General features: G+C 40.6%; 1 protein-coding gene across 3 annotated transcripts in view; it reads right to left on the bottom strand.

The window, feature by feature from the left end:
• The window catches only part of slco1c1 (solute carrier organic anion transporter family, member 1C1), a 44,571-nt gene extending 19,929 nt beyond the window's left edge, over positions 1-24,642 (bottom strand). Inside the window, exons 1-8 of one of the 3 annotated variants that reach the window (XM_083528410.1) lie at positions 24,346-24,642; positions 22,603-22,745; positions 15,022-15,163; positions 12,706-12,838; positions 3,768-3,889; positions 3,498-3,644; positions 1,854-1,952; positions 773-829 (exon numbers count right to left, since the gene is read on the bottom strand). In XM_083528410.1, the coding sequence (XP_083384536.1) occupies positions 773-829; positions 1,854-1,952; positions 3,498-3,644; positions 3,768-3,889; positions 12,706-12,838; positions 15,022-15,163; positions 22,603-22,728 (826 nt within the window). In that variant the 5' untranslated portion in view covers positions 22,729-22,745; positions 24,346-24,642. Of the gene's footprint in view, positions 1-772; positions 830-1,853; positions 1,953-3,497; positions 3,645-3,767; positions 3,890-12,705; positions 12,839-15,021; positions 15,164-22,602; positions 22,746-23,801; positions 23,973-24,345 lie in introns of those variants that run through there. The other 2 variants (XM_083528409.1, XM_083528411.1) reach the window with 2 other exon arrangements.
• Between the last annotated feature and the right edge of the window lie 675 nt (positions 24,643-25,317).

Raw genomic sequence — 25,317 nt, 5'->3', positions numbered from 1 at the left:
ATCACGAAAAAGTTTATAAATGCAGGAAAATAGACTTCATATTACAACTATAATGATTTCCCATTTACAAATTGCCACCTTTTGATCAAATAGAGCACAGGTATATAAATTAATTATTTTTAATTGCACTGTCCAGATGACAATGACTTCTGAAGGTTTCATCATCATATCATTTAGGAAGTTTTTCCTCACCAACATCTCCTTTTGCTCATTAAGGATGAACGTTTAGAAACCAATAAGCTGCTGGAGAGGTGGCATCGCATTTGTCTCAAGAATATTCTGATATAAAGTGGATTTCATCATTGTCTCATTATTACAATTTCCCAAGGTCCTGAAATTGACATTGTTGTTGTCACCTAAAGTTGAATCACTGTACATTTGTATTACAGTTAGAAAAAAAATACTTTTTTACAATCCCCTATTACAACTAAGCTGCCGTAATTTATTGATAAAGATGCTCTACTGTTTGGCCTGAATGGCATGAAAGAAGTGTTTTCTCTCAATCCTGCCTGGAAAGAGCTGCCACTCCACTGGCTCCTGGGTTAGGTTTAAAATACATTTGATGCATATCCATTGTTGCAGATGTCTCTAATTTTAGAATGTATCATGTTTTGATTCATTTTAACTGGCCACTCAGAAACCATTAGTTTGTTTTGACCAAATTCAATTTCAGGTGTTCTTTGTGTGAAATCTGGTGTGGAATAACTAGCCTTTTGCTTTTTCAAATTCTGAACATTAATATCAGAAGATTTGTAATGTACACTAACTTAACTTTTAATCCTCCTGTTGGCAGCACATGTCCCTGCAGCTGGGAAGACCTCGCACACATCTGCATTCAGGAAAAGAAGTATCGATTCAGAAATACATTTGACAAAACTTTAATCTTCGAATGAAATTTGCCAGTCTCTCCTTGAATTAAAGGAAATTTGTGTTAAAATTTTCCTTTAAATACTGTTCAATAAGAAATCTGCTTACGATTTGCTCAGAAAAAAATGTTGAATGCTCTATGTGTATAAAGCGAAACCATTTCAGAGTATAATATGAAGCCTGGCAAGAGAGAGAAGAGAGTGACCAGGACATCCTGATATTTATCCTCTAATTCTCCATTTATTCTCAAGTTTTCCATGCCTGTTTTGATATTGGGCTCTGTCAACCTCCAGAGGAGATGGCAGTAGCTGTTCTCCAAATACCTCAGTGTTGATATTGGAGAAAAAAAACGATGGACACGCTCCTTCAATTTCGTATTCAGTAGGCACAGTTTATGAATATCCTGCCTCCTGCTGGGCCCCTGCTGGGAATTGCAAACTTGGCTACTACTATTTGTTGCAATTGTCCAGGGAGGTGCAAAATCCTTACTATGTGGGCATTTCATTGTGCAATAAACTCTAAAGTATTTTCTAGGGATCAAACATGCTCTACAATAGCCAGAATTGAGTCTAGCTTTAAACATGAAAATAATACTGATGCAAATTTGGTGGGTTTTGAATTTTGAACAGCCCTAAATGTGAACACACCAGTTCAGAATGCAGTAAACAATTTTAGTACAATATAAAAGATAAAGAAAATAGTGTAAATAAAGGCAGCATCAGATGGTCCAACACTCAAACTTTGCCCATAACAGATACAGTCATATGAGTTGCAATTTTTTTTAACACAAGAATTGTAATATTTGGACTATAAATAATTGTGTGAAAAAAGAGATTAATAAGGAGGATCTTTAAATAAATAGTAAACATTAGGGTTAATGCTATGGAGCTGTTTGAAATACTGTAATTACATCAATCATTAATATTTGTACTAATTAATTAATTAAAAATGTATCTAAGCATCAGGGTGGGAACACTTCCACTCACCCATATTGACAAATCCAATGTCCACATACAACTTTGCACAAAGTGATCCAAGGAGGTAGCCAAACACTGGGCCAATGACTGATATTGTCTGAACAAATCCTGAAACAAAGGAAGCATAGATTTCTATGACAATTGGCAGGCAAAAACTGGAATATCAAAGTGACTAATACTACTTAACATGCTTACATATAAATGTAATGGCATTTGCACTTGGATTTGGGCATTTGCCTTACTATGGCCTTTGTTTCAACCCAGAGTTTGCAATAATAATGTTAATGTTATATTTTTTTTTGGCAAGCATGTTCACAATGGACAATGCTTAGACAAGAAATACAACCCTAGTTTCAAAACAATTGGAACACTGTAAAATTTAAATAAAAGACAGAACATAGAAAACATAATAAAATGTTTGAACTGTGTATATTTAAATAAAAAAATAAGGTGATTTATATTTGATGGCTGCCAAAAGTTGAGATGGTAAAAAAAAAGGCTGGAAACGTAAGTGTTAAAAGAAACAGTTAGAGAAAAGTTTTCCAAATAATTTGGTTAATTGGTAAAAAGTAAATAATATGATTAGGTATAAAAAGAACTTCTTGAGTCTTCAGAATTAAAGAAGTGATTCTATCCCAACTTTTTTTTTATGTGTTTCAGCCATCAAATTTACAATCACCGTATATAAAGCATCCAAAATGTTTTGTAACTGTGGTTGAATTTCCTTCTCATAGAGAGCACTGCCAACTAGTTGGGATAATATACAAATGATTCTAACTTCTTAAAGTAAAGGTTTGATTGTTCAGTTTTTCTTTATTTTTGGACTTAATCTGGCTGTAACTAACATAAAAGGCATTCTTACCACAATATTACATGCTAAATATTTTTTTCATGCAAAGAATAAATGGTTTTGTACTTTTTAAGGCTGTTTTTTATCTTTAGGACAAAAGCACTGAAGAGGACAACTTTACCTTAGAAAAATGGTTTTGCATAGTATGAATAGTTCAGATATATAGTTTTTAACAAAAAAGTGTCATGTAACATGTTCCCAACCTGAGGTTGAAAATAATTTAACTGTTTTTTTTTTTTTTGTAATTAAATATAAAAATATATATTTAAATATATTTAAGCCTTTAGCTAATTTCATTACTGATTACCATTTTCTGAATTTTACTGAAACTGCACAGTGGCTGGGGCAACTAAAACTCCTATTACGCTATATGGCCTGCAAACATGTCCTCCACCATCTTCAATACCCAACTCACACAGGCTCTATCACGTTCACGCTTACCTCCTCTAATCACACACATCTGAACACAATCACAGCCACTATATATGTACCTATTCTCATTCCACTCATTCAGTGCAAAGTATCTATGTTTTTCAGACCTGTCATTACCAAACCTTTTATTTGTCATACTCCTACTCTTAAACCATATTGGTTATTGATTCTTTCTGGTTATCTGTTTGACATGGGTAAAAAAGTGACACATTTATTTTTTGTTAAACATAATTTCTCTGCTGATCCACATCTGCACTGACATGTTGGCATACCTTGACACTGGCAAGTAAAAATAGAAACTGCTTTCTTTTTGCCAAATTTATCCCTATGTATCAATAAAAAACAAAAACAGAATCATAAACATTTCATACCAATGTAGAAGGCAGCATTATCCTCCATTGCATGATCATCTATGTATGAAATTCCCAATGGCTGTACGGGAGTTTCACCAATTCCCCGCAAGATGTTTCCCAGTAACACATAGATCCACATAGATAAGTTGGACTCGTTCTCACAGCCTGACATAAAAAAAAGTGCATGTACTAAAAGTAATACCTCCCATATAAGCAATGAAATAGATATTTGAATGTATACTGTACAAACTCTCAACTCTGATGTACATAGTAAATAAGGGAGTGTACCTGTGTTTAAAACTGTAGAAGGGTGGTTACCCACAGACAGCATTCTAGGTGGACTGGCTGGACAAGGCGTGATGTTATGTGTTGAGTTCACTGAAGATCTAACTGATGTTTCATACTTATATCTAAATACAACCAATCAATTGAATTAATTTGTTAAATAGGCAAAATAATTTAAAACAGCAAAATCTAGTGCTTGATGCATTTCATTCATTCATTCATTCATTTTCTCCCGCTTATCCGTAATTCGGGTCGCGGGGGCAGCAGTCTAAGCAGGCCCCCGCCTTCGACTGCTGCCCAATCCTCACAGCACCGTCCCTTACGGTCCCTCCTGCAGGTGGTGAGCCCACGGGAAGGCGGCCCCACGTCACGGACCTTGATATTTCCCTCGTAAGGGACCCCCGGAGCATAAAGGGTTAAGGGCCTTGCTCAAGGGCCCAAGAGTGGCAGCTTGGCGATACCGGGGCTTGAACCCCAGACCTTCCGATCGGCAACCCAGCGCCTTAACCGCTGGAGCCACCACTCCCCCCTTGATGCATTTCAGTATACATTCATTAATTTAGACCAAAACTTAAAAACTTCCTCTGGGGTTTTTGAAAGGTAAATGCCACACTATAATTTTACTTTGGTGCATAATTATATTCTTCAGCCACTATTTTGGCTGAACCAATATATAAAACCAAAGTGCTATGTAAAAAAAAATGTTCTTTTTGAGCACATTTTCCTTTCTAGTCAACCTCCCACACAGTACTCAACTCTGTAGTGCACTTGAAATGGTTGTGTGGTGCACTTTCACTCCACTCAGCTACTCTACTCTGTAATTCCTTCAGAGTGGGTTTTGACCTTAATGTGGCTTCCTTTACCACCCTCTGTCTTGTTTGCTAGTTTAAATTTAAGGGTGGCCTCTAGATAGTAATTGGGCTGTGTGATGTAGCTTTTAGGTCCTAATTGTTGATTCTAATGTTCATCTAGTCTTACCTAACAATAAAATGCTGCATCTTATCTTGCCAGAGATGCAAAAAAATGCTCAGTCTACTCCTTTGGGAAAGTATTTATCTGGGCCATTGTAGTTTTGATAATTTTTCCTCAAAAGGTTACTTACTCTCAGGCAAGGCAACCCATCTGCTGATTTTGCACTAACCTATTGCACTATTGTACTGTAGTTAACAGTGGCTGGAAGAAGCCAACATAAATAGAAGTACAATGATAAAACAGCAGACGTAATATGATTCATGTTAAAAAAAAAAGTAAGTACAACAAGTGAACATGTCAAATTGTGTCCAAAGTGTCAATATTTAGTTTGAGCATCATTGTTATCTAGCACTGCCTTTCACCAGAGGTGCACAGGTTGTTGCTGGGATCCTCTTCCACTCTTCCATACCAACACCAGCAGCACTCATGCAGCCCCAGACCATGATGGTACCGCCAACATGCTTGACTGTAAGCAAGACACAGTTTTTTTAGTGCTCCTCACCAGGGTGTCGCCACACATGCTGGACACCATCTGAGCCAAATAAGTCTATCTTTTAACCGCAGGAGATTGTTCCAGTAATTCATGCTCTTGGACAAACTGTTTGCAGGCTTTCTTGTGAGCCACAGAACAGGTTTCCCTCTGGGGTGACGGCAATGCAAACCGACTTATTGCAGTGCATATGGTCTGAGAGAATTGTACTCAAAGCACTAATACAAAATACACAAATTTGTATGGTCCTGTTAAGCAGACAAAAACATGAACATGATGAATAGGACATGTGGCTTTGCATGTTTACATGATGTACAGCTGTTATCACTTAGGATTTACTGATTTTTTTGCATTAATTTTAAATCTGAACTGGATATCTGAATTGGAAGCATACCAGACCAAGGTGAAAGCTGTTCCTGGGCTAAATTAATTAAATAAAATGTACAATGCTCTTGGGTTTCACAAATTCTTAAAGACTTTTTATCTAGGTTATAAATTATGGCAAAGACAAGGACATTTTCATCGTTTTGTCTTCTAATTTCAGAAAGCTAACTCCAGCAAAAGGGGAATAACAATGTGTGAAACCAAGAACTACTTGCCATTACAGCTTGTTCCTAAAATATACAAAACACATTTACCATCATGCCACATCAAAAAAACCTGCAGTACAAAACTCAAACAAAAAATAAAACCCCATCAAACAAGCTACCTATTTCTTTCAATAATAGATAAACCATGTTTAAAGAGTGCAGAAGCTAGCTGCGACTGGCATGCATGTTTTGATTTTGTAAAAATCCTCATTTATGCAAAGCACCTGAATCTAAGGTACCAGCGGCCTGTATTTATACTCCCTTCCTATGGTTAATAATGAAGGAGATCCAAAAGGTTTAACATGATGACCCCCCATGCATTGCCAGCATGTCCAGATCAAAAGAGGAGGTGATCAATTGGGTAAGCACCTCTCAAATCTGGACACACTAGCATGTTTTGTATATATTGTATAATTGGAATGTAAAATTCCAATATCATGTCTGGCAAAACATCCCTGCTTTTATATTATCATACTACTCCCCAATGTCAGGGTTCCACCAGCCACACCTTCTCCAAACGCATCACTCCTAGCAGCTCACCTCCATACTAAATACCCACACCTGGCACTTATCAGCTCACCTCCAACTTAAACCCCGCTCACCTTCATGTCACCGTCCAATCTACAGTTCACGCTGGAGAACACTCACGGACTATGTACGCAAGAACCCTCTTGGAATACTCCCTTTCACAGGATTGTGTATGTTTCTCGGACTTGACCTTTCCAAAGGATTTACCAGAGCTCATAGGACTTTCATGTGTTTCAAGGTTTGCCGTTTTCCCTATTTTGTCTGCTTATTTCATTAAAACCTCGTTCTACTGAACTTCGGTTTCTGGCGAGTTCTTCCGGCCTGACAGAAGAACGGACTAATAAAAAAAAAAAAGGGATCCACAGCCCTGCGCTGCATCAGATCCCGTGAAGGAGCTCACCGCTGCGCTCCGGGAAGCATTCGTGCCAGCCACAACCAGCCGGTCTTCAATGCCATCCAGCAGCCCGATGGCTCTTCCTTCCAAATTTCATGGGTTCTTACTCCAGGTTTTTCTCTACATAGAGATGCAAACACTTTGCTTCCCCTTCCGAGCGGGCAAAGATCGCGTTTCTCATTTCCCTGCTCTCCGGGAAAGCGCTGGCGTGGACGAGGGTACTCTGGAGTGCAGAGAGCCCGGCAATCGTTTTCTATGCCGCATTTACAGAACACTTCAAGGAAGTATTCTGCACGGCTACCGTAACCACCTTGTCCGCCAACCAGCTCCTTAGGGGCAGACAGCGTCGCAGATTTCAGCCTCTGTTTCCGCACTCTGGTGGCCACGAGCAGCTGAAACCAGGCAGCACTTCTGGGAACTTACAGAATAGGGTTAAATCAGGAGCTTCTGCTGCCTATGGCTACATATGACGATATGTTGGAAATAGAGGCAATTATACAGAGATCCATTCGCATATCCCAACGCCTCACCACCTGCAGATCCCCTGAGGAAGAGCCAGCTCAAACAACAGTCCCACCGTAAGTTCTCGAACCCGAGCCCATGCAACTGGGGTCACAAAGACTGTCCCAGCAAGAGTGAGATCGCTGGTGGGTGGCCAGGGCTCGCCTATATTGTTGAGATTTGGGACATTAAGTTGGACAATGTCCCACTCGACCCAAATTACCCAAGGGTCGGGTCTACCCACTGTCGGCTCCGGAACACCAAGCCATGGAGGCGTACATCCATCAGGCCCTCCAGCAAGGCTTCATCGTCCCTTCCTCACCAGCTGCTTCCAGCTTCTTCTTCATGGGGAAGAAGGACGGAGGACTATGTCCCTGCATAGACAACGCACAGATCTCCCCACTACCATACTGGGTATGGTAGAGCGGCCCCGGTTCCGGCTGGTCTGGAGGACCTACAAGAGGCCTGCATCTTTACCAAGCTAGATCTGAGAAGTGCGCACAATCTATTGTGTATATGCCAGGGGGACGAGTGGAAGAGTGAAAGATGAAGTGGAATACCGGGTCATGCCATACGACTTATCAATCTCCCCTGCGGTGTTACAACACGTCATAAACAAAGTTTTCCGACCCTTCCTTCACAAGTTTGTTATCGTGAACATTGACGATATCCCAATCTATTCTCGGACACCGCAGGAACACCACGAACAGGTGATCCAGGTCCTGAAACTGTTGCGAGAACACCGGCTGTACCTTAATCTCCCGAAATGCGAGTTCCACCTCTCCAAGGTACATCAGCGCAGCAGGTATCAGGATGGATGAGAGGAAGGTAATGGCTGTACAGGATTGGCCAGTCCGCTCATCATTACTAGAGACTCAAAGCAATTTTGTACGTCGCTTTGGATAAGGGCGTCTGCTAAATGCCGCAAATGTAAATGTAAAATGTAAAGGAGCTCCAACGATTCCGGGGGTTTGCAAACTTCTACCGCCGCTTCATCCAAGGGTTCAGTCGGGTCACCACCCCGCTCACCTCCCTGCACCAAAATCCTTTCCTGGACACCGGAGGTGCAGGAGGCCTTCGAGGAGCTACAGAGAAGGATTTGCATCGCTCCTCTCCTGCATCATCCGGATCCCAGGCTCCCGTTTGTGGTGGAGGTGGACGCATCCTCCACAGGCGTAGGGGCTGCCCTTTCCCAGCAGTCAGGGAATCCCCCTTAGCTCCACCCCTGCGCCTACTCTAAGAAGTTGTCCTCGGAGGAACAGAACTACGATATCGGGAATCGAGAGTCGCAATCAGTATAATGGACAGATAGTCAGGTTGAACCAAGAGACTAGTCACTTCTTTCACTTGCTTTAATAACCAAGATGATTGGAGTAGGGGTTCTGTAATATCCAACCAATGCAGCTTCACGCAAGTTCACCAATGGAAGGGAGATCGGCACTCCCTTCCAAGTTCAGAAATGTTTCTTCTCTTGATATTCTTACTTCCTGCCTCGGCACTATATAAACTACATACATAAACAGAGGATTTTAGATTAACATAAAGCCTTAAAGTTCACTTTGTCAGTTGGATTGAGCCATGTTATTATGTATTGATAAATTTTTATTGCATATATTGTGCATTACCTCTTTTGCCTTCCTGGGTGAATACTTTGTTCTGTATGAGGCTCTGAATAGATGCGGTGGGTTATTATTTTCTAAAATAGGCTGAAGTGCAAACATTTTTATTGATGGCTTTAAAGGTGGTAAACTTTCCGATTATGTAGCATCTCTAGATGATGTTTCTATCTTACTGTGTACAGCAGTCACCTTGGTGTGATTATTGACCCTAGTCTTTCCTTTGAGGCTCACGTTACATCTAGATTAGACTACTGTAATGCTTTACTGTCTGGGTGTTCGAGTAAGTGCATAAATAAGCTTAAGTTAGTTCAGAATGCAGCAGCAAGAGTCCTCACTATATCTAGAAAATATGACCACAACACCCCTGCTTTAATCAGTCTACACTGGCTCTCAAATAAATCTTGCATTGATTATAAAATACTACTACTGCCGTATAAAGCACTTAACTTAATCAGAGTTCGGGACTCAGACACAGTCTGAAATAGAGGCAGTAGAGGTTCAAGTAGAGGTTGAAAACGTATTTATTTAGTCAAGTCTTTTATCAGTAGATTTTTCTTAGGTAAAGGATCAGATATGGAGGGATCATAGATATACAGTGTTTGGTGAACTGGGATATTTCTATGCTGAATGTCCCTTCATTCTCACACTTTTACTCAGGTTTGTTGACGGTGGTGTGGTGGGACGTCTCTTATACCAGAGATCCCTCATGTCTGTGTTACCTACTGGTTCTCCCTTTTAGCTATGCTGCCATAGCAAGTCTTGCCAGAGTCCCAACTGCACAGTGACATTAACTTTCATACAACAATAAGGACACATAATAATCCATATCCTTCTTTCTCTCTCTCTCTCTCTCTCTCTCTCTCTCTCTCTCTCTCTCTCTCTCTCTCTCTCTCTCTCTCTCTCGGTCGAGTTTAACATGCTCCTGAGGTTCCAGTGACCACTGTTCCTGCCCCTCTTCCCTCTGCGGATCTTCCCACTGTGTCCAGGCCTGCCTCTGGATAGTGTTCTCTTCGTATGGAGGCCACTCTGTGCAGCTGGGGATGGTTTTTTATCAACGCCTTGGGTGGTTCCATGAAATTCTGGAGTAAGAACGGGAGCTTTGAGTACAGTCTGCTACATTGACTCAGGACTACAGTTTGCTTCTGATCACCATCACTGTACCCCGCAACATCGTATATCTGCAAAAAATGGACATTCGGTGCAACCCAGATGAGGATGGGTTTCCTTCCTGAGTCTGGTTCCTCTCAAGGTTTCTTCTTTATGGCATCTCAGGGAGTTTTCCTTGCCACAGTCACCACCAGCTTGCTCATCAGGGACAAACTTACACTTATAAAGAACATATTCATTTTTTATCACCACATTATCTGTTTAAAGCTGCTTTGAGACAATGTTCATTGTTAAAAGCGCTATACAAATAACAATAGATTGAATTGAATTGGACTCAGGTAGGATTCCGACCTAAAGCATGATCAAGAATGACTGCATCATGTTGCATAATAAAAAGTCAAAGAAATCTGCCAAGCTAAACTAGGTTTATAGCACTTCTGGGTTTAGGAGGTACTCTCCTGTATGCTAATTTTCTGTACCACTGTGTTTGTTTTCAGTAAAGTTCACCATAGTGAGTGCATTTACTATGTGAGGTAAAGTATGTGGTGACCCCAGCTGTTTATATACCAAATCATTACTTTGTTTTCTGAGTGGATCAGGGCATGGTGAACTTGAGATCTAGCCAAACTGACCACAATTCTAATAATTTGGTGTTCAATGGGGGAAAAAAATCCCTGTGTACCCCCTTAGTGATATGTATGTAGGGGTCTGAAATTGATATGGTTAAAAGAAAATGGTGAAACTACAGCTTGAACTCCTGTGACAATGTTATCAGGATCTGCAACCCTTGGTCCTCAGTGATGAGCTCTGTGCAGTTTTCCAAGAAAACAAATCATATTGCGGTCTAGGCCTGTGTTAGCAAGTTGGCAATGGCATGGCCTAACGCATCACAGGGTGAATAGCTGATGGTAAACCTCCAGCTCTATCAGGTCCAGACACTGGCTGCATGATCATGAACCTATTGATGTCTAGGTACATTTGAGGCCACCAGTATTTTTCCCTGGAGGAGGTTGCCAATTTGGTCTGTGGTTCATAGTCCAGAAAGCTTTGCATGAATTGAAATTAGCAACCTTGTGCAGTTTATCAATTGTCAGTGGTGTGGGCCAGTTTGAGACTACTTATCTTTGCCCTTGAACACCCCAACTTGTCCAGTTTTGTAGACAAGAAAAAGCCACTCTCATCACATGAAACACTTTTCTCTGCATTACCATCTCTACTACACTTCCATCTGGCCCTCACTCATCTGGAAAATAAGGACACAGACATACGAATGCTATTTATTGACATAAGCTCAGAGATCTGTAAAGCTGGAGAGACCTCAGGCAGTCTGGATCACGAACAGCAGACTACTTCACTTGACTTCTTGACTTGAAGTAGGTTGGCAAGTAATCTCGCCAATTCCTCCCTGACATGAAAAGTCTGTTTTTCCTTGTCTGAAGAGTAGATTTGAATATTGTAAATGTAAACAATGACAAGTTTCATTATATTGCACAGCATTTACCAGGCACTGGAACCCTTCATGTTCTGAAAATGTGACCATAAATAATTTCAATGTATTCAAAGTGACTATTTTTAGGAAGTTTTATGCACTTTTCAAATGCAATTTTGTGAAGATTTTTGGTTTCTTTTCTTCAAGATGTGTGGCTCACTCAGGATCCTGCTGTGGTGTCTGAGTCAGCGGCTTAAAGGAGCTTTGTGTTACTTTGTACTGAGGGCTGCTAAATAATAGCACCACTGTTCCATAATGGTTAGCTTTGCTTGACCAAGTAGTATGGGTTGTGTGGGGTGGATTTTGGAAACTGGTATGAACGTGGCTTTGGGTGGAATCCAAGGTAGCTTGGGCATTCTTGCAGGGCAGCTCAGAAGCACTTTCAGCCCTTGACAATACTCATGAACACTGTCACATTTAGGTCACATCCCATCGATAACATGCCAAAGATAAAGGTGTATTTGGCAGTGCTTTTTCTTTATATCTTTGCTTTCTTGAAAATAGTCAAAGATCATCTGGAAGCTGGAGGAGGGACTTGTAAGAAGACATGTGCTAACATCTGCCCCTGTCAGGATATTCTAGAGCTGTGCAACTTCGGCATTTTACTTTGGCCTGCAAACAGAGCACTGGAGCCAGCAGCCCTTGTATCCTGGGAACCAGCAGACTCAGGTAGTGTTTGAGCACTGATGCTCCAGGCAGAGCCAACACAGGGAAGTAGAACTAAGTCAACTAAAAAATGAGCATGCTGTTTCTTGAAGATGTGGCCCTGTGCCGTTATCAACCAATGCCACTCCAGTGCACGTGCTGCATTTCTGATTTGGCAGAGTATTCTGTCATGAGGCAGATGTGGACACAAGAAGCAGACACTTCCAAAACATAGGGCAAGAGTATAGTCAATAAACAGAGAAATGTCAGGCGATAATCACACTATGCAAACTAGGCAAAACTAAGGCAGAACAAGAAATACTTACAAAATCAGGAACTAGGTAGAGAGTGCACAGTGATGAGAGTTGGTAACAACCAGTAAAAACACACTATGCTTCTCAGTGTCGTGTGGTTTATAATTATAATTATTATTATAATTATTATTTTATTATTATTATTATTATTATTATTATTATTATTATTATTATTATTATTATTATTATTTTTCCTAATGGTCATATCATAAGGAACAAACAAAATAACAAATTTATGTAAATGTTAATACATGCAATAGGACTCACAAATTAAAGCATCTTTACAGCTTACCTTCCAACAATAAAATGAGGGAGTGCAATTATGAATGTTCCCAGTGACATCAGCAGACACCCTGTGGCAATAATTTTTGGTCGATGAAGCTTGGCACCAAAGTAACTGACGAAGGCAATAACCAGCAAGTTACCTATCAGTAAAAGTGAGAATCAGGGGAATAAGAAAGGACCATATTCATATTCACAGTGTTACACCTTTTTTAATGGAAAGGTGTAACCACAAAACTGTTGTTATTCTATGTACATGGCATAACTACCAGAGATTGTAAAGATCTGGTAAACAATCTTATAGATCCACCGGAATCATCTGCAATCTTCTAGGACTAGGGAATAGTTGCTACACAGGTAGCAGAAAGCAGCAGCTTTCCCTCTGTGATAAGTGTTTATGTAATGCTCATTACTAAATAAACTAAATACTTATTAAGCCTATTAGAAAATTTGTCTGATAACTTCAATTAAATAGGTTTAATCCAAGCTAGTTTATTCAGAAAACAGATAGGCCTCCAAATAATGCTAACTTTAACCAAACTTATTCTCTAAGTGGATTGTTGATTTAAAAAGATTTTACAATTAAATGTGTGCCCAGCTGAATTGTTTAAGAACCTCTGCTGCAAAACGTTATTATGTTTGGTTTAGCAAGAAAGGAGCTGCCTTAATGCTTAAATTGTTTCACAAAAATGCTCAATATGACCTTTGGTTTTGTGGTTTTCACACTCTTTTTGCCAAAACCATCACTCACATACACAGACAAATAATTCCATTAAAAGTCCTGCACAGGCTAGGATTACAGCACAATAAGGGGAGACCACACACAAAGCATTTAAAGTTAATGAAGCCCCCAGAAAGTTCTTTCCACACTACTGTGGTGCATGCAAATGTTTCGCTCTTTAGCAGTACCCAAAGAATGGTTAGGTTTTTGGGAATTGAAAATCAGGGCTTTTGCAGGTTTAGAGTCGGATGTATAATTAAACAATTATAGCAAGCAGGTGCTGACAATCATCATTTGCATATGCACAATGTAACACAGTTATTAACTGAAACAGAAAAATCTGTGTAGGAGCTTAAATCTGTGAGGAGCTTTAAGCAACAAAACACATGGTAGTTATACTACATCAGCAAGGGTTTCAAGATGTGCTGTTCAAGGACAAAGAAACACAGAATGTTGTGGGTTGTAGACACAGTGGTCAGCCATAAAAACTTAATGCAACATATGAAAGACACAACATGCTTACTTCTCTTCAACATCTGATGTCATCCAGCAAAGCATCAGGAAAGAACTGGAAAAAACAGTGGGACCCAGGTATACCCATATATTGTGTGGAGAAGTCTGGCCAGAAGTGGATTTTATGAAAGAATTATGGCCAAAAAGCAACTATGCACAAAAACATAGGAACTGGGGTACAGAAAAATAGTAGAAGGTGCTTTGGACCGATGAGTCAAAATATTAAATATTTTGTTGTTGCAGGTTGCAGGAGGAAGTTTTTTCCTTGAAGGACTGGATAGCGGTATAATAATGAGTGTCTGCCAGCAACAGTACAGCATGGGGGATGTTCAATGCAAGTTTGGGGCTACATTTCTGCTAATGGAGTTGGAGATTTGGTCAGGATTGATAGAGTCCTCAATGCTGAGAAATACAGGCAGATACTTATCCCCCATACAATATCAGAAGGGAGACTTCTGATTGGCCCCAAATTTATTCTGAGGCAGGACAATGGCCCCAAACAATATCATAAAAAAATATATATATATATATATATATATATATATATATATATATATATATATATATATATATATATATATATATATATATATATAATTAGTAATTAGGTGACTTTTACACACAAACACACACACAGAAAATGTATCCTAATGGTTCTCGCTGACCCTGGTAGTTAGGACGGATTAAATATAACTTAATAATTTTACAATAGAACATTAAAACATGACCTGAAAAACAGCTATAATTGACAGGATAGCTCACATGCAATTTATGCTAGTAAAGTTATTTAGCTATGATATCTGCCTTATTCTAATGGCAGAAATTATACTGAACTGGACATTAGTGACAATGTGTGGTTACTTCAGCAGTGAACCAAGTTTTAACCTCTGATTCAGATCTCTGAAGGTGCTTGATTAATTAATTGTACATCACATTACGTTGCATCTCAGTGTAAAGTCAAACACAAAAAATGCCGATGGATTCATGAAAGGCTGTTAGTTCCATATAACTCTCTGCAACCTCAGTAACATGATTTACTCACAAACATGATTTGGTGAGTGTTCTGCTAAAGGATGATAAAATGTTGCTTACCAATTTCAAAGCTGCCATCAATGATGCCTATTAAGTAACTGGGGATGTCAAAGCGCCGCTCCAGCTGAGTTATTGTGCTTTTCATATAGCTCCCAGTTAAAGCCTTTGAAAAATATGCAAAGGACAAAGCTACAAGAAACATCTGGAATAAAAGAGACATAGGTTTATAGTTTGTATAACTTTCTCATATATGATGTGTGCACAATATTCATTTCACTCATACCTGATCATTAATCTACAGGGCATGCGGAAAGTATTAGGACCCCCTTCACTTTTTAAAAATGTATTATGTTGCAACCTGATACTACAATCGTTCAGATTGGTTTTTTCTACTTAAGCTATACTCAGTGTCCCATAATGACAAAGTAAATACAAAATTCTCTGTAAAATTATTAAAAATAAAACATTTTAATGACATGTACATAAATGTTTTGACCAATTACAGAAGCACCTTTGGCAGCAATTAGTTTACATTTACAAGATTTGTTAGACAACCTTATTCAAAGTAATTGCTCCAGGACCCTGCAGTAGTAGCTTGGTAGTGCTGGGGTTTGAATCCATGACCTGCTAACTAGAGGGACAACATCTTATCCACTGAGTCATCTTTCCCCCCAACCATTATAGCCACAAGTCTTTTTGTGTATCAAAAGCTTTGCACCTGGCTTGGAAGATTTTCTGTCATTGTTTATGGCAAATCCTCCCAAGCTAGGTCAGGCTGGATGGGAACCATCGGTAGACAGCTATTTTCAATTAAATGTATTTTTATCTATTATAGAGCTTTAAACAATGTCCAATGTCTGAAAGCAGCTTACAGCGATAAAGCGGTTATAAAGTTGTATTGAAGAATGTATATGTTTAGTGGCTATATGTTTGTTCGTTTTTTTTTTTTTTTTGAGTTTTTCCCTAATAAGCAAGCAATGGATCTTTAGGCTGTTAAAATGGAATCATCCCCAGCTGCACAGAGTGACCTCCAATTGAAAAGAACTTAGGGTCATTATCATGACGGAAGGCGAACCTTCAGCACAGTCTGAGGTCCTGAGCGCAGTGAAACATGTTTTGATTGAGGATATCTTTGTACTTTTCTCCATTACTGCTTTCCCTCAACTCTGACCAGTCTCCCAGTCCTAGCTGCTAAAATAAACCCACCATCATGCTTCATTTTTGGGATGGTTCTGGGCAGGTAATGAGCGGTGCCTTATTTTCTCCAGACAAAGTATTTAGAACTGAGGCCAAACAGTTCAATCTTGATTTCATCAGACCAAAGAATCTTGTTCCATAAAGTCTGAGAGTCCTTTAGGAGGCTTCCACAGGTTTTTTCACTGAGGAGTGGATTCCTTCTAGAAAAGCTGCCATAAAGCCCAGATTGGTGGAGGATGTCTTGGAAGAGTCCCGATTTTGCCAAATTTCTTACATTTGCTCCAGGACCTTCAGGATGGCTCCACTCCACCCCAGGGTCACCAGGAGATCTTTAGCCTGTTCCAGGACCTCCAAGAGATCACAGCTCCGCCCCAGGGCCTCCAGGTGAGTGCAGCTCCGCCCCAGGACCTCCTGGTAAGCTCCTCTCTGTTCCAGAACGTCCCGGTGAGCTCAGCTCCGCCTCAGGACCTCCATGAGAGTTCAGCTCCGCCCAAGGACCTCCATGAGAGCTCAGCGCCGCTCCAGGACCTCCGTGAGAGCTCAGCTCCGCCCCAGGACCTCCGTGAGAGCTCAGCTCCGCTCCAGGACCACTGTGAGAGCTCAGCTCCGCTCCAGGACCTCCGTGAGAGCTCAGCTCCGCTTCAGGACCTCCGTGAGAGCTCAGCTCCGCTCCAGGACCTCCGTGAGAGCTCCGCTCTGCTCCAGGACCTCCGTGAGAGCTCCGCTCCGCTCCAGGACCTCCAGGCAGGCTCAGCTCCACTCCAGGACCTCCAGGAGAGCTCAGCTCTGCTCCAGGTCTCCACAGAGAGCTCCTCTCCGCTCCACAGCGTCCCCGAGAGCTCCTCTCGTTCCACAGCGTCCCCGAGAGATTCTCTCCGCTCCAAGGTCTCCAGGTGAGCTCAGTTCCGTTCCCGGATCTCCAGGTGAGCTCAGTTCCGTTCCCGGATCTCCTGGACAGCTCCGTTCTGCCCCAGAGCTCCCCAGAGCACTCAGTGCAGCCCCAAGGCTGCGAAAGGGACATCGTGCTGCCGCCTGGCCGCAAGAAGGACTCTGTGCCGCCGCCCGGCCGCGAAAGAAACGTCGTGAAGCCGCCCGGCCGCGAAAGGAACGTCGTGAAGCCGCCCGGCAGCAAGAAGGACTCTGTGCTGCCGCCCGGCCAAGAAAGGGACGTCGTGCCGCTGCCCGGCCGCGAGAGGGTCGTCGTGCCGCCGCCCGGCCGCAAAAGGGTCGTCGCAAGAAGGCGGCCATCTCACCTCCATCGGCCGGTCATGGTGACATGCCAACCCACGACTCCTCCTATGTCGACGTTATACCTCTGAGCTCCTCCGATGGTGACGTCTCTCTCCTGAGCTCCCCCGTTGGCGACGTCTCGCCCCAGAGCTCCTCCTTTGGCGACGTCTCACCCCAGAGCTTCTCCTTTGGCGACGTCTCGCCCCTGAGCTTCTCCTTTGGTGGCGTTTCGCTCTCGAGCTCCCCTCAACGCGACGTCTCGCCCCCGAGCTTCTCCTTTGGCGACGTCTCGCCCCAGAGCTCCCCTGAAGGCGATGTCTCGCTCCCGAGCTCCCCTACAGGCGACGTCTCGCTCCCGAGCTCCCCTGATGGTGACGTCTCGCTCCCGAGCTCCTCCGTCGGCGATGTCTCGTCTAAAGGCTCCTCCGATGGCGACGTCATGCCCCTGAGCTCCTCTAAGGGCGACGTCTCGCCTCAGAGCTCCTCCGAGGGTGACATCTTGCCTCCGAGCTCTTCCGAGGGCGACGTCTCGACTCCGAGCCCATTTGATGGCGGCGTCACTCCTCCAAACCCAATCGATGGCGGCGTCACTCCTCCGAGCCCAAACGATGACGGCGTCACTCCTCCGAGCCCATTCCTCCGACAAAGACGTCTTAGCCCCAAGTCTCCCAAAAGGCGAAGTCACGTTTTAGCGCTCCGCTCCGAGCAACGTTTCGCCTCCGGGTTCCTCTCCGGGCGACGTAACATCTCTGTGTCCCTTTTCGGCCGATGTCTCTCCTCCGGGTCCATCGGACGATTACACCACACTCCTGAGTTCCTCTGAGGCGTCGTCACGGCTTGCAGCTCCGGCGAAGGCGTCACTTCGTTCCTCCTCTCCGCTATGGGCGTTACTCGGCCTCTGGACATCGCCGGGGACGTTTTTCTGCTCCCGGTCCACACTGAGTACATCTCCGCTACAGACATAACTACGCTCCAGACCTCCAAATTGGGCGTCTGATTAGTAGTAATAGTAATACAGACTTATGACTAGAAATTATAGCCGAGTGCGTCACTCGATCTCTGGTCTCCGCCGTGGAGGTCGCTCAGCCTCTGGACTCCGCTGCAGGCGCTGCTTGGTCCCTGTCCTACGCCGGTGCCGTTTCTCCGCCTCCGACCTCCGCTGAAGACGTCTCTCCATCCCCAGTCTCTGCTACGGGCGGTTCGGACCAGGTCCCTTTCGACCCTGGACGGACACCGGGGTCTTCTTCCGAGTGCCCTGGCCCTCCGGACATCGGTGGGTTTGGGGCGTCAGGTGCCGCCCCCTGATGATGATCAGGGATCCACCTGCCACGCCCCCTTTGGTGGCTCGCTATGCCTCCGCGCTCCCTAGAGGTTAACCACGCACACCTGGAGCTCATCATCACTCATGCCTCCACTCTCTCTGAAGCTCCAGGTTTGACGATGCACACCTGAAGCTTATCATCACTCCACCCCGCTCCTACATAAACCCCTCACTCTCATTCACTCCCCGTTCGTTATTGTACGTGTTGGACTCTACGTGCCGTTGAATGTATGGGTTATTTGTTTGCCGCTTCATTCGGACTCCACAATCCGGTACCGGCTGCGTGTCACCTCCCCGCGCATCTCGGGTCAGCCAGCGCACCTCGGACTCTCTCAACCGTAGGACTGCCGTGTGCTTGTGATTGTGCTCGTGTCTCTCTCTCTCCCTCACACTTGTATTAAAACCCGAGCGAGCTGTACTCCGGCTTCCGCCTTCTGTTTTCGCTCGCACCCTGACAGAGGCATTCTATAGAGAAGTGTGTGCCTGTCCAATCAATTTAATTTACCACAGGTGTACTCTATCCAAGGTGTAGAAACATCACAGCAATGATCAAGAAAAATGGGAGGCACCTCCGCTAAATTTCAAGTGTTTTTGCAAAGGGTCTGAATACTTAGGTACATGTGATATTTCCGATTTTTCTAGAATTTTGTTTTCACTTTGTCTGTATAGGGTATTGAGTGTAGATTAATAACAAAAAAATTTAACAATTAAAGTATCAGACATCACAAATCATTACAAAAAAGGAAATAGTGAAGGGGGCTTTGAATACTTTCTGAATGCACTTTGTCACAAATCTTCTAATTTAACTACTCATTGTATATATCGTTAGTAGCTGTTGCTCTGTGATTTGCAGTTGGGTTTACCACAAATTTTGATGGGACAGGATGACAAGAGTAACCACATAGTTCCAAAATTAATAAAAATAATAATAATTTTAGGCTTCTGTCTAGTAATTTGTTTAGAGTAACACCAAAATAGGAAGTCAACAACATAGTCATCCAGCATACAAAATATACACTGGATCTGAGTAGTTTTGGAAGTAGCATATATTTGTTCAAACCCCACATAGATTAACCTTAAATCTAACCCCCTCAAAAATTTGAGAATTGGAGGGAAGTCAGAAAAGGGACAATCTTTTTTACAGCCTTGAGTGGGGAACAAATTATTTTACTTAATTATACATGCTGATTGGCAACTGCACAGTCAGAATCTAAATGGTGGTCTTAAAGACTTTATAAAGCATTCAATTAAATGAAATACAATTCAATCAATTAATTTTTATCTGTATAGTGCGTGGTCATTGTTTTAAAGCAGATAGAGGTTATAAAGTTGTATATAATTTTTTTTTTAAATATCATTTTAATGCTTATATGTTTGTTTCTTATAATTGTAAGTTTATCCCTAATGAGCGAGTGGCTACTGTGACAAAGCGAAAACTTTCATAGAAAGCATGAGGAAGAAAGAGAGGAACCAGACTCAAAAGGGATCCCGGTGGCACTGAATGTCCATTCATCAAAGTTGAATCATTGTTGAAGTATACTGTTCAGTGATAAATGCAAAACTGTCATGCAGCATGTGGTCCTAAAGATTTGTAGTGGAATGTTGATATTAATTACAGTCCCAATCCAGCTTTAAAGTTCTTGATTTGCTTGGTAACTTTTCAACAACACAACATGTTGGCAAGATATTAATCCAACTCTGGATGGAAATAAATGTTATGACATTGTATAAACTTATTAATCCATTTGATGCATTTTACCGAATTTAGCTGATGTTTTATATCCACGGTCCCCTGGCAGGTAATAATAATTGTGCAGTTGCTTTTTCAGAACACTATTAAAATAAAAAATTGATAGCAGCTACAGTATTGTACTTAGAACTGGGCAGTCAAGCACTGGCTTTCTTTCCAATTGCTGCAGAGCATTTCACTGATAGAGCAGGGATATGATGCAAAAAGCGAAATAGCTATTGACAGTCTCCGGGTGATGATTCCCACACATGGTGGTATAGAAAAGTAGGAGTAAAACAATTAGAATGCGTTTTTTCTTTATTGGCAACCACATGTCCCATTCTGTCTACATTTTATTTTAATCACTCCTGTAGTCTTTAATAATGCTTGAGCTGACTAAGCAAACCCACCCAAATGTGTTTCTTAGTAATATTTGCACTAGAAAGCAAACATCAACATGATTTGATGGTGAAAATTATATTCTTCTTGCAAAAAATATACATGTTTAAAGAGTTATCAACATTTTTAACTTTCAGTGCGTTCTTCTGAAAGTATAATTCAAACTTTCAAATTTTTTATATATTTTATTTTTTATTTAAATTTTAATCAGTTACTGGAAAACCAATCCTGCTGGGACCTGAATTTGTTAGCTTTGTAAGATTGTGATCCGCTATGCTACTGAAATTAGATCTGCCACAGTGCATTTTGCTAAGCCTGGAAACCACTTAGGTAACAGAGATTCCTTTTGGTGCAAACAAAAGGCATGTATTAAATTTGTGTAAGTGTGTTCTTCTAATCAGCACTATATTGATTCTTATTTTTTTTAAGCCTAGGTTGCATATTTCAAGTTGATGGTTCTTGTGCAACTGACTTAAGGTAAATGATAACAGGTTTGCTTTTTGTGTAGATATATATAGATATATTTCGCAATATTCTCTGTGTAAATATTGAGTGCCACTGCCATCCCAATACTCTAGGGTGAATGACAACTAGATTTTTATCACAGATTCTTACTCTGCCTGCATCCTTTTACAAGCAAGCAGCTGTATTTTTGTTAACTAACAAGTGATTAGGCACAACATCTCTCAAATATTTATAAAACTAAAAAAGGCGATATAAAATTAGAAACAAACATAAGCAACACCCAGAATATTTATACATTTTAAATAAACAATATTTAGCTGATATAATTCCATTTTTGGTACCAGTTTTTCTTCTGACATTGAGGACCAGTAGGAATTTTAATGATGATATGAGCATTAGAGGGAGGCACATGCAAATGTTGTAGGAAACTTCATTCAGAGGAGTCCAGCATTAGAACCATCAGTGTGTTAAATGGGTGGCAAGTTGGAAAGTCATAAAATGCAAGATTGTCATCAATACTTTTCTCTCATTCACTTAACAGGTTTGCTCTTCTTTCTAATACACCTGCTGAAAAGCCTACAGCCTGAACGAGCACTGGTAATAGGAGCCTCAGTTTAAAGGTCACATGTGTGTGTTTAGCTAATTAATTTAAGGTCTTTAGAGACTTTCTTTCTATAATTTCTAGTCATAAGTCTGTATTACTATTACTACTAATTTACAGTGCATCTGGAAAGTATTCACAGAGCTTTACTTTTTCCACATTTTGTTATGTTACAGCCTTATTCCAAAATGGATTAAATTCATTATTTTCCTTAAAACAATATTACTAACTACTTAGATAAGATTTGACAGAACTGATTCTTCATCAGTCAAAACTTAAAGCCATTTCTACATTTTTGCCTGAAACTGAAAATTATGTTTTTGGACATTTTGGGATGAGACATAATAAATGTCACTGTACCCTAAACAATGCTTTCAACTTTTCAACTGAACGCTTTGACAAAAAGTAGGACACAATATTAAAAACATTAGAACCAACAAGTGAACTGACTGATTTCCTAGTACCCATATGATCAGGAACATACTATGAAAACCCTTCTTTGTTCACCAGATTAAGTACTTTACTGAAGGATTCCTCCACAAACTAAAGCTAAATCTTGTTTTGATTTAGTGACGTCAACAGCCAATAATGTTCTAACCCTAAGCAAATTAAATACACTTCCACAGCACAATACACAGAGCAATTTGTTGAGAAAATTATTGTACTTGGGAAAAGCTCCCCACAGCAATTTCCTCTTACTTTTAGGCCGGAACAGCATGAGTGCTGCCTTCTCGATGTAATCCCATTTTGTGGCGACCATGTGGTTTTCTCCATCCTCCTCAAAAAAGTTCCATTTTCCCTAATGAAATTTCTTGCCATTGCCATTGATGCAAACTCCCCTGCTGGAAAATAATAGAACAAGCATTCCTTAATCTATTTATTATTAACTGAAAATTATTTTTTAAATCACAAAATAAAACAACAGTATATATAAAATGTAAATGCTAAATGAATATCAAGCTGTATTAGTGTTTTAGATAGATTACTTTGCTTTTAATTCTGAAACTTTTAAATATCATCACAATATTTATGTAAGCATTAAAAATCAAAAGGTTTGACTTCTTCCTCTGCCCTTAAGTAAATAAGCATGCATTTATAAAATAACTGATCTCATGCATCAGGAGAGGATGTGCTACTATTTTAGCAAGCGGGTATGGAAGCAAATCATTAATATCGAGCAGCAAAGATATTTTTCTCAATAGTCACATAGATTACCTTTTTGGCATAACACACTAGCTAAACAATAAACCATTGTTTGCTAAAAGGGCACTGGGAATGCTAGAAAAAATATCTGCCTAATCTGAAGCCAGAATTTTTTGTTTTATAACATTATTGTTAATATAATATAATTAATATATCCCTAATGCATCCATTAAATAATAAAACCAAAACATAAAGGCTTTTCTTTCCTACAGCGTTCAGGTCAATAACTCAGATTACATCCTTAATGTCATGACAAGTCATGTGATCATCTATTTGACCATTTTTGAACTGGGGGAAAAAACGATTTGTGCAAAAATATTAGCTTAAAAGTACAATGCAGAACTCGGTGGGGATTTGGTGAATATAGAACTCCATGGTTGTTCTTTGCGGTAAATTAAGGGCTATTAAGGGAGGCAGAAGTTACGGCACCCACTTAGTCCTCACGTCTTCTAATGAAGCAACGCACATTCAAGCTTTTCTTCTTTTCCAGGTCAAACCCTGTGCTTGGACACAAACGACTACATACATACATACATACATACATATATATATATATTATTTATTATATATATATATATATATATATATATATATATATATATATATATATATATATATATATATATATATATATATATATATAATTTATTATACATATAATACAGCTTAACGCTCATCCTCCTGAATTCACCTACCTACTGTAAGCACAAGAGAAACCCTGTTTCTTGGTCATTTAAAGACGTGCGCAGGAGCATTAATGCAATAACACGGTGTATGGTGGAGTTCACACGCGTGTAGAAACGTGGCACTTGTTTTCACGCAGTAAATGCGCAACGCCTGGGTTGTGTGTCCAGCACAGCAACTAATCAAACCTGCCACATAACCGGCGCAAGAACAGCCTACACACACACACACACACACACACACACGCAACACCAGCCTACACACACACACACACACACACACACACTGGTGCGTGCTTACTTAACGCACAAATGAAATATTTACTTTTCATTGCGCGCGCTTACAGTCTAAACAATCAGAGTTACGGTTAAACGACAAAAACACACACACACACACACACACACACACACACACACACACACATATATATATATATATATATATATATATATATATATATATATATATATATATATATATATATATATATATATATATATATATATATATATGGTACAGGTACATTGGTTGTAATAAGCGTTTAATACCACTCACAGAAACACTGCTCCTCTCCGTCCTCTTTCGTGGGTTATATAATATACTGGTTTAAATTTCCCGACGCTACAGTATGAGCTGCTCTCCGGTGGAAAGGAAAACCTTAGAATTAAGGAAGAGGAAACTTCCCATTGGGTTGGATGAAAGGCTTGTGTTTCGTGTTCTAGTCACATCCCGTGTTTCCTCTGGAAACCAGCAGCGGTGTTTTCAATAGAATAATCTTTTGCGTCTGCCTATGAACCCTCCTGAGAAACAGTTTCCGCAAGATTCTCGATGAATTGGCTCAAGCACGTGATACTTCTTAGCCTGCAGACAGTGGTGCTGGACTTACTTTACTAAGGTCCTCTGGAAATGTTTTATGGTCAGCAAAAAAAAAAAAAAAAAAGATCGCATGATCAATTCAGATCTATTTTCAAGACATTGTCTCATAGCAGCTTTACAGAAGTAAAGAGATTACGAATATCAATTTTTTTATTTAGAAATCTTTCCATATAAGCAGGGTTGGGCAATAAAACATCAAAATGTATTTAAAAATAAAATACCAAATACCTTAACTTTGAGTGTATCATAATACACTACAAAATACAGCAGCCACAACATGTATCAAAATAAACTACAGCATTTTAGTATTTTAAAAATACTAAAATATAACTTTTACAAGGCAACATGAAACTGACTCTGTTGATTAAGTAAAAAATGTTTGATAGCAACAGCTTTTCTCTGGCCAAATAATGCAATAGATTTGACATGTGCAACAAATTGACATATACACATGACAAAATACACATCCCTTTGATCTCCCAGATGAAGGTTAGTTTTAAAGTAACCAACAGTTTAACGTTTAACAGTGCAAATGACTAATAATTGTATCCTAATTTAGTTACTTGGCGTTTGGTAACGAAGGGCTACTTTACATCAGCAACACTGACTCAAAGACAAACAAGTCATTCATATGAAGACAATTGATAACAC

The sequence above is a fragment of the Silurus aristotelis genome, assembly GCF_946808225.1.
Source record: "Silurus aristotelis genome assembly, chromosome: 24".
Classification (NCBI taxonomy): Eukaryota; Metazoa; Chordata; class Actinopteri; order Siluriformes; family Siluridae; genus Silurus; species Silurus aristotelis.
This window is presented reverse-complemented; position numbering and strand designations above follow the sequence as displayed.